General features: G+C 42.4%; 2 protein-coding genes across 2 annotated transcripts; both read right to left on the bottom strand.

The window, feature by feature from the left end:
• Positions 1-7367: 7367 nt before the first annotated feature.
• On the bottom strand, positions 7368-8860 carry plekhf1 (pleckstrin homology domain containing, family F (with FYVE domain) member 1). The gene is made up of 2 exons (XM_068575030.1): positions 8573-8860; positions 7368-8008 (listed from the first exon to the last, which is right to left on the bottom strand). Exons 1-2 carry the CDS (start codon positions 8817-8819, stop codon positions 7395-7397), a joined length of 861 nt encoding a protein of 286 aa, XP_068431131.1. The 5' UTR covers positions 8820-8860; the 3' UTR covers positions 7368-7394.
• A 1914-nt stretch (positions 8861-10774) lies between these two features.
• On the bottom strand, positions 10775-16838 carry pop4 (POP4 homolog, ribonuclease P/MRP subunit). The gene is made up of 7 exons (XM_068574034.1): positions 16709-16838; positions 15069-15124; positions 13959-14188; positions 13745-13822; positions 13547-13608; positions 13000-13101; positions 10775-12797 (listed from the first exon to the last, which is right to left on the bottom strand). Exons 1-7 carry the CDS (start codon positions 16713-16715, stop codon positions 12661-12663), a joined length of 672 nt encoding a protein of 223 aa, XP_068430135.1. The 5' UTR covers positions 16716-16838; the 3' UTR covers positions 10775-12660.
• Between the last annotated feature and the right edge of the window lie 1603 nt (positions 16839-18441).

Below are 18441 nucleotides of genomic sequence, written 5' to 3'. Positions count from 1 at the left end.
ATGCTGAACTTACTACGGAACGATGCAGATTTTGAAAACGGTTTTGAATTCAGCAAGAAGACAAGCAAATTACTTTTTAAATGGACTTTGTATCAATCAATGCTAACATTGTAGCTATTCCATGACATTGAGGCGTCAATACGACAGCGACATTATTAGATTTTAGACAGTCTATGGTTTACACACACAAAAATCGGAGGTACCATCGTAGAGCTCTGGGTGCCTACAGATACAATATTGTATTCCTCCAATTGTGATTCAACAATGTCAGGATGTCAGTGAAGACAAGAGGAAGCCGACAGGTGTAACGACGCCATGCAAATCTTCAGGCATTTACATCATTCACATCATTTGCGTCGCCCGCGTCTTTGCATTGACTTTGTATGTAGTTCGCTTCGCGTTTGGTGTGAACACACCATTAGAGCTTCAGATGTGTTCTGGTATGTATCCTATTACACCACCTTAGTAGCCACATGCTTCTATTGAGCTATATTTGCACAACCCTGTTATTTTCTTAGGTTAAGGTCAGAAGGGGAAGAGGGATGACAGCGTAGAGGTCAAAAGACAGCCCACACGGATGATTCCTTTGGATTGAACCTGCCAATAACTGATATTCAGTGTCTTTACATGTGACCCTTACTACAGCGACAAAAGCCTGAACACTGAATTGGAATCTCCCGAATGAAACACAGGAGAGAAAACTTGTTCAAACATTGGCATTCACAGACTTTCTCAGACTGGCAGGGCTGTTAATCATACTAGGTCACCGATTCCTCCCACAGGTGTAGGGTTCATTTCTGCTCTGAGGTCACACCAGAGCAGGCTTTGAGCATATGACAAGAATAAGGCCAACCCGAAGGACCGACCACAGAGGAACTTTGGCACGCCAAGGAGCAGTTGGACCACGCAAGAGCCACGATGTGACAACAGGGAGAAAGCAAACCACAGAACGAGAAATTCTGATAATATGGTGTAAAAGCAGTCAGGTCGTTGGTGAAGGAAAGGTTTCTTCAGCTTCTTGTACATTTATAATCTTGCTTCCATTCAATCTCATCTTGGGGACAGATGGTACAGTTGTAATTTATTACTACTTGGATTTCATTTTCAGACTTTCTGGCCAAAAATTATACCAGTAATCATATTATTGTCATATTATTGAAAACGTGAAGCCAATGTAGAAGTGCCTTGAACTTGCATTCTTGCTAATGGCCACCAGGGGGCTACTCCTCTTTCTTAACACTGGATTTAGATCAAGTCTTCTGCAATGCAGTGTGATGTTCATTTCATAAATTATGGTCTATAAAAGACGATATGCTTTAAGACCTTGAAGTTCCTATCACGCCGTAATCCAGTTTGAGAGTCGTACGTGTTTTCATCTTAGAATTTTAACCCGTTTACATCGTCTTTTAAAGGACATGAAAGTTAACTGTAACATTCTGAACGCTGAATTTCTTATTTAGTTGTACTTAGCTCCACCTCTGGTTGCAAAAAAACAAACAAAATGGAAACAGACAAAACCCAAGACGCCGCAGTCCAGAAACCAATGGGTGACGTCATGTTGACTCGATTCACTTTCACTCCAGTCTATGCTCCTGGTTCTGGTCGTGTTGGCTTATTTTCAAAATGTCATATTTCTTTCTATCTCTGATAGTCAGACATGTCTGCTGTCACGTGTGTCATGTGTTGTAACACATTGCCTCGTAGGGAGAGCCTCAGAGTTCACAGGTCAGGCGTGAAAGATAAGTATAAGTTCTTAAAAGTCTGACATTACAGCCCAAATTGTAAGAAACCAGATTTGTCCTTCGATAATGCCCTTTTTCAAAAGGTTGGCACTGCTTTCCACCACTTGAGGAGGCTGTCAAAGGAGATCCGGTTGTCTTTCATCAAGGAAGCTGGGCTTTGCCTTTGACTTCTCTTACACTTTGTCTGCAAAGAACCGGGATATTCATTTAGTCGGTACTCTAGAGGTGAGGTAGTGGTGGGAGGAAGATGATTAGCATGCCAGGACGGACAGGCCGATGGAACGAGAAAGGTCGGCTTGTGTTTTTCTCAACTGTGGCCTCATACGGGAGATATCCTTTGATTGTTGCCTTTTGATTTTGTCCAAAGGGTTGAAGACTGTTAATAGGACAGTGGAGGTTTAACCACCGCAATGTGACCCACCACCATTACGACGCCATTGTTAAAATGCCTCGTATCTGGATTGTGTCTCCATCTGTCACAGCTCAATTAATGCTGGAATCCTTGTAGAACATTTCGTAGTTTGTTGGTTTTTGTTTTTTTTAAAGTCATTTTTACATGACAGGGCTAAGCATTTTGTTAGTTGTTTACATGATGTAAGTTGTGTATCGTGTGTATATGTGTTTTTGTGTACCTACATACTGTATAAGTTTTGTACATAGTGCTATTTATTTCATATGGGATGTGTGTGGGTGTGGTCGAGAGAGAGGAAGAGCGTGAACTGAGGGATTATTGGAACATGTGTTCATTTAAAATAGTTGTTTTTTTTGCATCTTGCAATGTTGAGCAAGCAGATGATAACTGCTTTACACTTTGTCGGTGTGTTGCCTCACACATAAATCGGCCCCTGAGTGAACAAAAGCATATTTACAATTCTGTTTTCTGCACTGTCCCCTCTCACACAGCATGGACCTTTTTGACCTTGGATTATCTGCATTCATGCGCCATGATGTCGTTTATTAGTTTGTTTGTTTTTGTAAAGAAACTGTAGCAAGAAGGCTCAAAGAAGCAGAGTTTATTGTGACAGCCTGTCTTGAATGAGTTTAACAAACTGAACCAGGATTAAGCTGTTTCATGAAGCCAATTCAGAGCTAATGGGGTCCAACTGAAGATTGGGAACTACTGACCTGAACAGGGAACATCCTTGAAGGAAACTCAAACACAAAACTGTAATGTCAATAGAGCGGCACATGAGGATTAGGAAGAAAGGTTCACTTGAATGATGCAACAACGCCTGGTTTGTACAAGTGACATAATGCTCCGTACAGCAAAAGTACAATTTTGACATCTTCAGACTGGTCGTCTGTCCCCAGTTATTTTTATCGTATGGTTTCTGGGTCTCCGTTTCATTTCTTTAATTTGCATGGGAGAAAATGGGGAAACTGCTGCTTTTGCTAATGCTGCAGCCCAGGATCAAACATATTACATTTTATGTAATTCAATTATAGTGTAAGACTCAAAGCACGATAGCCCGTCGAGCTAATTGCTAATGGCAATAGCCTGTGCTGCAAACCAATGTTAACCTGTAATGTTTGGCAAGTATTGATTCATCCAGTGCATCATGTTAGCATGCTAACATTTGCTAATTGGCAGTAAAGAGAAATAGAGTCGAGGCTGATTGGAATCTCATTCAATTCTCTGAAAGTTAGAAGATGACCAGATTTATAACAGCATCAACGTGAATTCACTGCAACAGTTGTGAGACATTTGACTCAAATGACCACAAATGAGCTCCAGCTGGTGGCTCGAGAGAAGATCAAGTCAGTAGTATATACATCACCTGGGAACTATGAACGCCAATACCACATTTTGTGGGAATCAATCCAGTAGGATTTGATCTATTTCATTGAATTCGTGAACAATTGACCTGCTCGTGGATGAAAAGTCAGAGAATCACCAAAGTCTTTAGGATTCATCATCTGGGAATATAAACGTCTGTACAAATGTTCATGGCACTTGAAATCTGATGTTTGTTGAGATATGTCAGTATTGACCAAAGTGGTGGGCTGACCAAACCTCTTTGAGAATATCCTGGATATTAAAAAAAGCTTGATTTATTGAGGGAAGTCTGGCTTTACTAGCAATGTTGCTTTTGTTGAACACCATGCTGGTTATTTAAGTGTGAGAGCTGATTGATGTAAACGTCTGTTGAAAGGATGGAAACTTAGAGCGCCGCCATGTTTTTTTCCTCCAGCAGCAGAAGATTAAAGTCACTGTTTGTGATTGTGGTGTAATGACACTGACTGTGTCAGCTCTGACCAACGGCTCTGACCTCCTCTGAGCTTTGTAACGGATGACAAGATGTAGTTTCCACCCATTTACACTGACCACACCAAGTGCATGTTTTGTAGAAAAATAAAGTCCATTACTTACTTAATAATAGCTTTCCATAGTGACGTCAATCCTTTGAATGTGACTTTGTTAATGCTTTGCCTCTTTCTTCTTTTTTAAACTGAGTTGCAATATTAAGTTGATGTTCATATGGTATGTAAGAAACTGGTACATTTACAATAAGTTAGTGAATATATTATTGAAAGATGTTGCTCGTAGTGGCGGACCCGCCGAGAACTAGAAGAACCCTCAGCCCTACAGAGCTTTACGACGTCTTTTAGCTCATTGTTTTGGTTTGAAATTCAATTCATTTTTGCAATGATCAAAATCAAAAGTTACAAATTAGCCAAAAGGGGCTTTAAAATCTGTACAGATATAGAAAGAACAAGAACAAGAACAAGAAGAAGGTGGATATTAGTTCACCCAATAGTTTCAGGTAAAATTCACATTTAATCATAACTGAATGCTGCATGAACACATTAATTAGACCCGTATTTAGAGTTTTGTTTCAGACTGTCATGTGAAAACACACTCCTGACCTCAACAGCAACCTGTGTGTGGTAGAAGTGATATGACTCCACAGATGTCTCTCGTACAGTTCTTATAATGCAAAGGGAGGGATCCTGACCCCTGGTGGGCCGGTGACGCCATTGCAGTCATCGACACACGTCGGTGTTATACTTTTTGTTATTCACTCTGTTATTCACAAAGCGTCTCCTCTAAATGTGACTTTCTGAGTCTAAAGAGTAACTCCAATAGACCGGATCAAGATGCAGATCTTGTAATCATCAACTCATTAAAGCTGCTACAGTTACAAGATACTAAAGTCGTAACTCAGAGAAAACGCCTCATCATTCAATTTTGGGGTTTTTTGGTGAGTGTATGAGCTTAAGCCCAAAGTTTATTTAGTGTATACTAACCTTACTTAACTAAAATGAATGAGTAAGAAGTACTTAAAACTTTACTCAAGATGTACTTTTGACTCGCATAGCCTACTTCAAATTACTATTTCAAACAACTAACTAACTAAACCAGTATCTTTACAGCCTTTTTTATTTGCAGTTAAAGTTTGGAGTGTAGGAACCAGCAGATACAAGTATACACTGTTGATGTACACGTGTTTAGGTGTAGATTTAAGAGGGACTACACTGCATCAGCATACTGGTGTTTTCATTTAAATAATCATAATTCTTGTAGACAGAAGTCTGGGACTGGGCTGGTTTTACACCGGGACTTTCTACTGTTGTTATAGCTTTGTGACAGAAGAAGAAGAAGGCCAAAAATAGTTTGTTTTCACAAGAGAACAAAGAGGATGCTTTTGTGCGGTTGTGACGTCGGCAGCCTGCATTCAGGCCTCTGTGCTCAAAGTAATAATATCGTCTTGTTCCTTGTAGCCTTCGCGTCAGAGGCAGGAAGTCAAACTGGCACCAGTCAAAACCCAGATTCATTGTTTTTTTTCAAAGTGTCGTTCTTATGAAACAGTGTCGTTGGCTTCCTGCAGAGATCAGGAAGCCGGTTTCGGTGTGCAATGCTTATGCTCTCTGGGGACTTTCTGACTTTAGCCCGAGGGAAAAAACATTTGGGTGAGATTCAAGGAAAACGTCCAACTATTTTACAGTAAACCATCACACCTCTGATCCTCTGATAGTGACTCATGCTGGCAGTGAGCATGTCCATCATCTGAGTTTACAGCTGAGACTGACGGGAATGTCGTTAGTTTTGCAGATTTTGTGTCATCAACCAAATTGACATCTCTTCACCCCCCCCCCCCCCCGCCCCCCCCCCTCCCCTCCTCCCACCACCGAGTCAGAACGGCGTCTTGGTCACGTGACGTCGCGTTGCTCTAACGGGCTCGTTGCTGTATTCATATTGTTTATGTTTAACCAACGAAACAAAAGTTCAATATAAACTGTTACTTCTCTACTTTTGTCTACCACGGTGGCCTCGTAGAGGCTACAGTGGGCTGGCACATGGGGGGCCCGGGTTCGAAACCGGGCCCGGACACACTTGAGGCACTAAGCACGCGCGGGTCTACCAGTGTAGCTCGCGCGTTAGACCACAGCGCGTGGTAGTCTACCCTGGACGGTAGATGCCTGTGTGAGGTCATTAGAAGCAGCCCGAGTGAGGTCCAACTCTGTGTCAGAACCACAACGTGGTAGTTTTTTTGAACTTTATCTGATATTACATTCCATCTATATCTTTTGGATTTTATCTCTTTGACTTTCCTGGTAGGAAGTGTTGACTGATGGTAAATTCTGCATCAGCATAATTTACAGTTAAAGTTTGGAGCGTTGGAAATAGTGATGTGCAGATAAAGTCGTATGAAGCTTCGGGGCTTTCTTTTTTCGCTCTCTCTCTTACCAACATAACTAATGCTATTGGGTCAACAAGTATTTTTAAGTATATTTCTCCCTTGATTAATGTAATCCTCAAACATTTCTGTCTGTTTTTAGGAGTATCTGTATCTCGCTAAAATCATTTCGGCTGTTTACAAATGTGCTGCAGTTGTTGATGGTAAATTCTTAAACCAAATATGGCATAAAACCTCATAAAATTTAAAAAAAAATCATAGTATTGTATGTTGAACGCATAAAATAAATAGTTAATATATCATCCCTCAAACACTCGACGGTGTGATGGGACAAAGTTAACCCTCACAGACTGTATATGTGGACATGTCATAAGTATGTTATAAGTCATACAAATAATACTATACTAGTATAAAATGTCCAAAACAAGTAATAAATAGTTATAAAGCCATACAAGTACTACGTCAAAAGATCCCCAAAAAAGTCTGTCCAAAAAAAGTTATGAAGGTTCAAATACTCTTCGTCCATCACTCCTGACTGACTTCTTAAACTGATGCAAAGTGTTTTCATATGAGAGAAAATACACAGATATAGATATACATATCAAGTTGCTTTTATTTTTGTATGCACAACAATTCCAGAGAAGCAGTGCAAAGCATCTGCAACAAACAATACAAAAAATAAAGTAAAGTATTTACATGATGACGTTCACGTGTCACAAGCTGATCATGAGGAACTATTAACGTTTAAACTTATTATGGTGAGGCTTTGCCATGTACACACACACACACACACACACACACACACACACACACACACACACACACACACACACACACACACACACACACACACACACACTCACGACTGAAATTAGTGTTCCTCTGAGCACTGTATCAGGAGAAATCAACTGACGACTTTATATCAATAAAAAAAAGACATATTAAACAAACATAAATACAGTATAAACATGTTTTTCTTGTTTTCCTTAAATGAGAAGGCCCTTTAGCTGCATCAGTCTGTGTCCACGCGCGGCCCCGTGTGCTCTGGTTTGAAGTACACGTACGTGGACCAGGTGTCCATCTGGAAGTTGGACCACTTGCTGGGGTCGTGGTCCTCCATCTGCTCCTCTGCCTCCTCTTCCTCGCTCAGTCCGTCCACGTCGTCTTCATCCGAGCCGATCTTCTCCACGCTGCCGCGCTGCGGCCCGCGGGGCCCCTCCGGCGGGGCCTCCGGGGCCGAGAGGCTCGAGTGGCACATGGTGCAGACCCGCAGCCACTTGGTCGGGTGGATGTGTTGGATCACCGCGCGCTTCTTGGAGCACGCGCCGCAGACCACGAAGCCGCACTTCCGGCAGTGGTGTCGGCGCTGCGTCACGGTGAACCTGCCGGAGCAGCGCATGCAGACGGCGGACGCCCGGTCCGGGATCCAGGTGTTGGCGAAGTGGGCCCCGGGCCGGCAGGAGCCGCTGCGCAGCAGACTGGAGCGGCAGTCCTCGATGTGCTCGATCCACGCGCGCTTCTCCTCGGACGAGGAGGCGGCCACGTAGAAGGACTTGCACGGCGTGCGGATCAGCCACTGGTTCCTCATTGTAACGCCGTCCTCCAAGTCCTCAATCTGGCTGTCCTCTGGAATAAAAGATACAATCCATGTGTGTTACAAAGACTGATGCAATAACGAGAGATATATAGAGCAGTAGTCGGTGCATGTATGTGTTCTCCTCTATTCTGTGCAACAACAACAACAACAAACAAAACGATTATAATCGAACATACTTCGTCTTCAAAGTTGTTTTTCCACATAAATAGTGCAGTTTTTGCTCTTCTCAGATTTGTTTGTCACATAACCAGTTTGACGGCTCGTGCCATGAGGCCCCGCTCTCCCCTACAGCTCAGATATACATTAGTTTTTGCACGTGCAATTTAATTTGATGAACTGCAAATTTCGAATATTTACAATGTTTGTCTTTAAAGTATTCCAAAAGTAATGCAAGCATATTCAGATTACTTTAAAACAGCACATTGCAAAGTAATCTGACCAGTTGTGTCTCTGCAGCAGCAGTAACATGTGGAATCAGCTTGTTATTTTCCTCTTTTTTGGAGAGTCTGAGGTTGTTTTTTATTATTATTTCAAAGTCCATCCGTGATGTCGGAACCCCTCCCAGTGCCTCCCTGCGGGTCTGAGCTGCTCACCGAGAGGGATGATCTTCTGCTTCTTGTGCCAGCGGCCGTTCAGGATGATGCTCCCGTACACCAGCACGTCGTTGAAGAGGAAGAAGGCCTTGGGCTGAGGCCCCCGGCGGCTCATTTTCATCAGCCGACCCTCTCCGATCAGGACCCGGCCCGGCTCGAGCAGGGGCTTCCCGGACCGCCCGAACGAGCTCTCCACGGCGTGGATGCGGTTCTGGTTATCCTGGCCAAACATCAGCTGGTTCTCCATGGTGCCTATTGTTATCTACGAGACGACTCGAGCCTTGTTGGTCAGTGTGTTGTTGTTGTTTATGCATGTACAGCTCCTCGCCTCTGTCCTGTGCTCGGCAGATTCCTTAATGGCAATCAGAGGCGCGCGGGCGCCTTTTGTTGGAACGGTGACGCGTCACGGAGACACACTGGGACTTCCCCACGTGAATTACAGCTGGAAGTCAAACCCATTTCAGATAAAGTTAGGGGCGGGCTCGTGCGCGTCACTGTTTCTTGACCTCCTTGTGTAAGAAAGAAAAAAAAACTTTCTTACACAAGCACGTTTTTGGAATTCATGTCTTTGACTTTCCTGGTAGGAAGTGTTGACTGATGAAATCTAAAGGAATCTTCTTGTGGCTCACAGAGCCGTCAACTGTCTTTACACCTGCACCAACATGAGATCTAGAGGATATACATGAGATCATATGTTTATCATGTTATTGTGCTGCATACACAATGTCATAGAAGTCATAGTGTGGCATAACATGCTTTCTTTCGATTGTGTTAATTGCACAAGTCCTTTATTTTGTCTGAGTCCATTTTACTCGCAGGTGGAAATAAAAAGTTTTATATGCAATATTGATCTAAATACACTTGATCTTAATAACAACAACCTGTTTAATGGCCACAACATATATGTGTACGACACGTGAGAAGGTGAAAAAACAACATGACCTCCTTTGGTTCATAAACGGGTGTGTCTTTTTATTTGAACTCAGACAAGCAGCTGGAGTTGTGGTTAAAAATAGACAAAATAAACAAACTTCCACAGGCTGCCCTCCCTTTTGTTAGTTCCTTCTCATCTTGAACTGGTGCACGATCATTAAATTGTTCTGGAGCAGAATCATTTCCTGCGCAGAGAAGAGGCAGCGTCACAGAGTCAGTCTGTCCATCACGTGTAGGTGCATCCACAAAGTATTCACAGCGTTGACTTTTTACACATTTTGTGACGTGACAGCTTTATTCCAAAATGGATTAAATTATTGTTTTCCCTCAACGTTGTACAGCCAAAACCCCATAATAACAAATATGATGGAATATGATGCAAATGTATTAGAAATAAAGAAGGAAAATCTAACAAGTACATAAGTATTCACAGCTTTTGTCAGGATTCTCGACATTGAGCTCATGCATCCCGGTTCCACTGAGCATCCTGGAGATGTTTCTTGATTGGATTGTGTGCGTGTGTGTGTGTGTGTGTGTGTGTGTGTGTGTGTGTGTGTGTGTGTGTGTGTGTGTGTGTGTGTGTGTGTGTGTGTATCAGGTGCCATGGTCAAGCTCCAGCAGTACACAGTTTACCTCTCTCTCTCTCTGCCCCCCCCCCCCCCTCCCTCGAGTCAGAACGGCGTCTTGGTCACGTGACGTCGCGTTGCTCTGACGGGCTCGTTGCTGTATTCATATTGTTTATGTTTAACCAACGAAACAAAAGTTCAATATAAACTGTTACTTCTCTACTTTTGTCTACCACGGTGGCCTCGTAGAGGCTACAGTGGGCTGGCACATGGGGGGCCCGGGTTCGAAACCGGGCCCGGACACACTTGAGGCACTAAGCACGCGCGGGTCTACCAGTGTAGCTCGCGCGTTAGACCACAGCGCGTGGTAGTCTACCCTGGACGGTAGATGCCTGTGTGAGGTCATTAGAAGCAGCCAGAGTGAGGTCCAACTCTGTGTCAGAACCACAACGTGGTAGTATTTTTGAACTGTATATTACATCTATAGAGGATATACATGATACTAGGTTTAACATATTATTATGCTGCATAGGACATGTAAGCCATATAACTTCTTGTCATGTGTTCATTGTATAACACAAGTCCTTTATTTGGACTAAGTCCATTTTACTTGCAGGTGAAAATATTCTGACAGACAAAAAAAAGTTGCATTCTGCACAATTTTATATTAAATATTGATATAAATACACGTTTAGTGGCCAGAGGTACGACACACACGTGAGGTGTAAAACAACATGACCTCTACATTGTTTCGTTAACGGGTGTGGCTTTTTATTTGTGCTCAGACAAGCAGCTGGAGTTGTGCTCTAGTTGAGGGCGATGACATACAAAGTATTAACTTGTCATGAGAGGAAATACTGGCTCTATTCATGTCTACGCGTGAGGCGAGGTGGTGGTTATAAGAACAAAGGGACTGCAGCTGTGGGCTAAAGGCCTCATGTATCTGTGTTGTGCAGGAGAGAAGATGATTTGCATACAGAGGTTTGTGAAAGATAATTACAACTGAGAATAGAAAATGTACATTACAGCATGCACACACACACACAAACTGGATATTGTTGTCTTCACACAATGCCACAGCTGCAAAACTGAGTGTGTTGGGACAATCGGATACGAGTGACCTCTGTGTGTCTTCAAATAGGACACCGATGAATATTAAATCCATTAGATTCTGCAGTGTCAAAGCACACACTGTTCCAGGTCAACCGGGCCGGCGCCTGTTAGACGAGTTCTCTGAGCAGGAATGTGAGAGAGGCAAACGAGCATCTCCAGCTGCAGGAGTTCAGGGAAGTACAGCGACACTTATGCAGCACTACGGCTTGCAGCCGCCATGCTTCTGTTGAAACGAGGGTGCAGTACACGTGTGTGGTTACCGCGCACGTTTGCGCCGTCCTCTGCTGCTCAATACACACACGGGTCATACACATTGTGACCAAATGCTTTTCCATGACTTTAAACCAAATGTCCATGAGCAAACATATAGTGAAAAGTGATAAAATGTAGTATTTAAACTAACAATGAGGATTCAAAGCATACAGTAAACCTTAAATGACACAAATGAGAGAAAATAGTTTGATTAAAAGAATAAACATTTATATCGATGGCTGTATGAATGCTGCTTATATTTTGACTGTCTTTCTTTTAAAAGTATATTCATTATTTCAAACTCGGCGTGAATGGACGTCATGAACAGATGAATATAACACATTTACACAACTTTTACTACACTTTTGAGATTTTAGTTTTTTTAAGGACTTTTCCAGGACAGGAAATTTAATTTTCCAGGTTTTCCATGACCGTAAAAAGCCTGTACATGTTAAATAGTGAAATAATGAGATGAATCAAACTTAATACTGCTGTGCAACAGCGGGTGTTTTTTTTTTCCATCTGGCTGCTCTAACAAGAGTGAAATAAACTCCTTCACCTCGCGGTGAAAAGACGGAGAGCTGACGACTGGTTCACTGCTGGGACGCGTACGCAGAGCGACAGCTTACGGCTCGTTGGAAAGCTCGTTTGAGACTTGAAGAGTCGAGAAGTTTTGCCGACACTTTTCTTTGAGGAATATGTATGTGTTTTATTAAAGTGAATACAACAAAACCAATTCAAGTGTAACAAAATAAGACTCACGTCTCACTTCTTTTTCAATTTTGTCTCAACGAGAAGCAGCCGTGCAAAAACGGCCTCGAGCACAAAACCATTTTAATTGATCAAAAGAAAAAGTATGCATTTAATTTCCAAAACATTAGGTAAAAAAATCCAAACATACATTAAATAAATACGGCCAGTAACCAGCAATGAAGTGTCTGGAGCCAGTGTCTCTGAAACGCCATCAAGTGGACCGAGACTCAGATGTCGGGTTTCAGACTCGACAAACCTGACGCAGACAACATTACACAACCGTTGTCACCGGCTCATGAGTACTGCCCATGCCAAGTAAACACAGCGCCATGTTGGCGGAGTTCGCTGTTCATATAAAGTGACACCTAAACTTAAATATCAAACCCAGTAAACGGCCTCAAAGCTTCTGCTGCGCGTCGGTCGCCGGCGTCTCGTTTCTCTTTGTCTCTCCGCGTCCTCGTGGTCGACGCCTCACAAGTCGATGGTCCCTCTCGTTTTGAACTTCTTGGCGGAGCGCTCGCTGGCTCGCTGCTCGAACCTGCTGCCGTAGATGTGCGAGACGAAGCCGTTGACCTCCACCGCGAACACGCTGTTCCTCTTGGGGATCACTGCGACGGGACAAAGTGCAAAGGGGCCCGTCAGACCGAGCTCGTGACCGCGCTGCGAGGGGCACGACGCTGCCGCGGGGAAACATTCGGATGCGGCGCTTCAAAAGATCACATGTCAACATGAACCATTTGGATGCCGGCGCTACACAGACGTTAAGATGTCGGGTCGGATGGTACCGACAGTAAGGGGTCCGGGTCTTACCCTTCAGCCGGTCTTCTTTAGTGATGATTTTGAAGATGTGTTTGAACTCTTGGACGAGAATCCCCGTGGTGCCGACATGGGATGGGCATTTAGAGCGGATCACTACGAGAGAGAGGGAAACTATCAGTAGAGCACTGGAGAGAAATGCTTCCAGATGATGGGCTTTAGTAACAACAGGTAGGTTTTCACAATAAAAGCCCAGGAGACAGCCATCAGCAGGGTGAGAGACACCATTCGGTCACGTATCACATTTACTCTGCGTTAAAACACGACTCGTTCGTAAGGTTGGTAAGCGGTCAAATCAAGAGACGCATCGTTCTAATTTATTTCACTTATGATCAAACGCCTCAATATGAATTTCTACCGATGCAGACTTTGAATTAAAGTGGTTTACTTGTACGCAGCATGACTCTCGCTGCTCAGAAGGTGAGCTTTACACGTGCAGCAAGTCGTCGTCTTGCTCTTCTACGCATCGAGGCTCAAACATATCAAACACAAGGACGTGGAAAGGTTAGCCGACCCGATCGGGTTAGCGAAAAAGGTCTACCTGTGAGGATGGCACCGTGGAAGTCTGCCTTCAGAAGCTTCTGTTGCACAAACTGTGGACTGCTGTAAAAAAACACACACAACAGAACATACAACAGAACATACAAGAGTGAAAACGCTGTGAAGGCAAAAAGGACTTTTGAAATTGCTTTGAAATCAGCAGTGATTGCGTAATCTGCAGCGATCCGGACTGATTTACCACGAGGGTTTCAACCCGTTGCACAGGTCAATGATGTACTGTCTCCAGAGTTCATGCAGAGGCAGGAAAAGCTCGTATCTGCGATGGCAATGACAAGAACAGTGATGCTGGGGAGAGGTGCGAGCAAAACAAACAAACGCTTCGCAACTACGATTTTGACAAGACGGCGTTGATGTCCGCCGGCGTTCCCGACGCGCTTCTCATCGTCACAAACCTCTGGTGCTCCGGCTTGATGTGGAAGATCTTCATGGCCCTCTTCTGCCGAGCGTTCAGCCCTTTGGCCCTCTTGCTCTTGGTCTTGGACTTGTCCTTCTTGGGCCTGGCGTAGCCCAGAACCACGGCCTTGTGACTCAGCATGCTGTTCAGATCCGTCCGCGAGTTCGGCTGAATGCCGTTCTTCAGGAAGGACCGGGTGAAGGCCTCGGCTTGGGAGTCGGTCCGGGGCTGGAACATGAGACGGGGACAGAACAGAGATGTGAAATATGTATGTAAATATGTATGTGGATGTAGATGTAGTTTTTCTTCATCTTCTTTCTTGTCACCAGTGTTGGGGAAGCTACTTTAAAACTTGTTTGAAGCTTTCAAATACTTCACACTGGAAGAAGTCGAACCGCAGCGAAGCTATACAAGGGAAACATCTGGTTTGGTTAGTTAAACTTCTAACTATTTTGTAAAAAATAAAGCATATTGAAAATGAACATGTGATTATGAATATGTTAGTATTTAAATTGGCTTATGTGTTGGTCTATGAAATAGGCTGGTTGTCTTTTGTAGGATCTCACTTGTGCAATCTTAAAAACTAAAACTTAAACTTGGTGAAGATGATTAAGATGATGAAGCAGGCGCTGCATGAGCACTAAGCAAAGCCCGCCCTGTAGGCAAATGCTCACTAATGCATTGAAAAAACATGAATATGTCGATGAAAGTAAAAAAAACATCAACACATTCTTTAATTATTGCATGAAGACAAATAGAAAATGTCAGAAAAAATGTGAAAAATCTATTTTCAAGTTTTATTCTTCACAACAGTCCAAAAAATAAAGATATTCAATTTTATCATAATTTATTAGGCATCCAATCCTCAAATTAAAAAAAAAAAGGTGGAAGCAAAAAATTTGTTTTTGTCTTTTACAAGAAAAATTACAAAAACAATGAACTAAATCATTTAAAACAGTTGCTCGTTATTATTATTTTTCTCATGACACGTTCTGTTCTGCAGTAAGGTCTTTGCGCAACGTGACCGGAACATCGATGAGAGATTACACATCTGGAATACACATTTCATAGTTTCACAGCACTGGTCAGCTCGGCGGTATCGGCTTACCTCCACACCGAGAACCTTCACCAGATCCTGAGGGATTGTGGCTCGAACGAGCGCTTCTGTTGAACGGGACAAACAAAACCAGTATTACACACAACCTCATCACCTTACTGAGAGATCGGACCAGAATGCACAGGGGAGTTGTTGAATTACTCACATTACTGAAACACCACTGCAGGTAAATAGATCCTATTTTATTCTGTAGACAGGGAGTGTGGGATTTTACTGAAACCCTTGATCGAGGGATACAAATCGTTCCTGAGATTTCTTGCGTTGCCGTTTCGGACAAACTCTGCGTCTGCTATGAAGCTGGCTGCGGAGAACCAAATCCTAGGCTGTCCCCAACGCCACAAACAGCAGATAATGCTCTCAAATAGGTCGTCTCTTTGACAATTGCAAAAATAAAACAGAGTGGCTTGGCACTAAAGATCGAGCCAAAGACACAACTTTGTTAAAGGAAACAAAAATCACCTCACGCATCATTGATTGGTGCGTTGTACTCAGTGACGCTAATGCTATAGATTTAGATATCACTTTGTCTTAAAGGAGAGGTGCATTAGGATGACGTGACACCTGAAGCCATTGTGTAACAAATACAATCACTGAGAATGACCTGATAATCTAAATGTCTGGGGGTTTGGTGATCACAATCATTTGGAATGGCTGATAAAAATAGCCATGCGGAAATAAGCAAATTTGTTTTTTGTGGCAGGGACTTCCTTTTGGCACAGATTAATGAGGTTATCAGTTGAGGAACAATGACTTTGGCACAGTTCTCAGCTCAGGTTTTGCGACATGTTGTACATTCCCCGATCGTATAGCCTCAAGGGAATCAAATCAAAGGTTGCTTGTTTAAAGGGAAGGAGAAGAGCGTTTACAGACCAGTCTGACGAGTTACAAATATTCCCTTCTGTGCACACTGAGACAGTACAGACTCAATCCATCACTCGTACTGATAACAGCAACAGGGGGAAAAAAAAAAAAACTCTAGACAGAGACTGGCGACATGTTTCAAATTAAAAGGAGAAATTCTAGGAATTTGCTTTCGGGCAAAGTTCTTGCACGAAAGCAACAATTAACGTTTGATGTTTATTGTTGAAGCTGCATCAGTCTGTCTTTTTAGTAACTTGGGGGCAAAACACTGAAAGCTAAAAGAAAAAATAAGCTACATTTGTTTTTACAACTAAATAAGTTCAACTTTACAAAAATGTAAATGAGATTCCTTCTGTTTTACCATATTGTATGATTATAGAGGCTGTGTGGTTATATAGACTGTGTGGTTATATATAGCACAGACTATATATGTTTGTGCTATATATAGCACAACAATATGCTGTATGGAAATATAGGCTGTATGGTTGACGTTGGTATTTTTACATACCACATAGTAATGTGTACAGTAGTATTGCAGCACTATATTGCCAAAACCCGTTTATTAGATCTAAACGTGACACATTATAACGTCAAAGAGCCGTTTAAGGGACTGACAGCAGGTGAGAGGAGGCAGAAGGAACATATTGGGGGATTTAAAAGAGGAGTAAAGTGAGTTTGACGAAGGTCCGCGTTCATGGGTCAGAAACAGCGACGTTAGCTAACGCTACGTTAAAAAAAAAACGTCACTTTCACTCGTGAATGAAACTCACCGTTCATTTCTACGTCGCCGCCGACTTCACGGAAAAAACGGGAGGAAATACAACACTTTCAAAGTGCAGAAAAATGGTTCAACACATGTGTTTTGGTTCTCACACGAGCGCACTTCCGCTTTCCTTCTTCTTCTTCTTCTTCTTCTTCTTCTTCTTCTGCTTCTTCTTCTTCTTCTTCTTCTTCCGTCTCTTCTTCTGAACACTCGCCAGCAGACTCGCCGACGCGAGGCGCAATGGCGCCCTCTACAGTGCAGACCGCGCACCACACGCCCTTTCCAATCGGTATGAGTAGATTACAGATCGGTAAAATGGATAATTACCATCATACAGCAACTCAAGAAAACAATACAAAGTAAAATAAATCCAAATAAAAAGGGGAACCGCAAGAGAGATGCGGGTTCGATGGAGTCCAAAGACAAGCAGCTTAGGTTAAACTGACTCTAAATTGAACGTTTGACTGGATGTGAGCGCTCTAAATTATATCTCTGTTTTTAGCCTTTTTTTTTAAAGAACTGACTGTACAGAATAATCTAAAAAGGGGCCACATTGTGCAAGTTCCCGTCTAACCACGTTTTATTCAAATCTTTGTTAATTGTTATTGGGATGGATCAGCCAAAAACATCACATTCATTGATTAATTAATACAACAAGATGTGATATTGTCCACAAAAGAAGAATGCAGAGGAGCGTGTGTGTGTCGACCCTTCAACATGATGAAGAGCGACAGATGGAGAGACTTTGACTGATGCCAAACACAGATACACTCAGACATGAGGAAGCATAACATCATGAGATTAAAGACAGAGCTCTGTCACGATAACTCAATGCTGTCTTGAAAAAACAACTTAGTTTTTTGACTGAAACTACTTCCTAACAGGCCAAGGCTTTGGTTTATTGTTATTTGTGTTGCAGATTCTTATTATTCAAGTCCTAATCTTTCCAAAAAGGTAATGTTGGATTTAATTTGGGGTTCCTACTACGACCCAAACACAGGGAAAAACACTCAAACAGGGAAAAGGAGGTCTGGTTTTCAACGGGTTAAACCTTGTTTTATTAATATGGCGAATAAAATAAATAAAATTGGTTAATACAAGAAGACTCTGGAAAAAGATAGTAAGTGGATCTTGAGTAGGGATTCTTCCGTCAGACTACTATTTCAAAGTCTAATGAGCATTCATGCTAACTTCTGAACAGCGGGTCGGAAACTTCTATTGCGACTCATGCCCGCGATACGAGACTGAAGATGTTGTGATAAAATGTTGTTTTGATTAGATAATGTTGTCAAAACATGAGCTTCACCCCACATAACACAATCATGGTTATGCAAAAACAAGAAATACATTTTAAAAAGTTTCTGTGACCTCCAAGGCGGCTGCTTTGCGTGACCTTTGACCTTGCTGTGGCGGTCGAGAATACATCTCATTAAAAAAAGACTAACTAGCTTATTTATAAAAGGGAGCTAGTGCTTCTCTCGATAAATCCAAATGATCAATGAAATAAAAAAAGGAAGTCTTTGGATTTTCTCAAAATATTTATTTAAAATCTGTTAGTAGATATCTTTACACAGTTATAACACTTCACAAAAGGCGGTGACGAGCTGTATCTCAACATAATTGACATATCAGTTGCATTTCTGCTTCCCTTTACACATCCAAACCTTTCGATTAAAAAAAAGAAATCTACATATATATTTTCCCTGTTTTTGTCTACAAATAAACTGCATTTGAACTTGG

Source organism: Clinocottus analis, unplaced genomic scaffold, assembly GCF_023055335.1.
Source record: "Clinocottus analis isolate CAN_PGR_092001 unplaced genomic scaffold, fCliAna1.0.p SCAF_1, whole genome shotgun sequence".
NCBI classification, from domain to species: domain Eukaryota; kingdom Metazoa; phylum Chordata; class Actinopteri; order Perciformes; family Cottidae; genus Clinocottus; species Clinocottus analis.
Note: the sequence above shows the minus strand (reverse complement) of the source record. Positions and strands in the feature narration are given on the sequence as shown.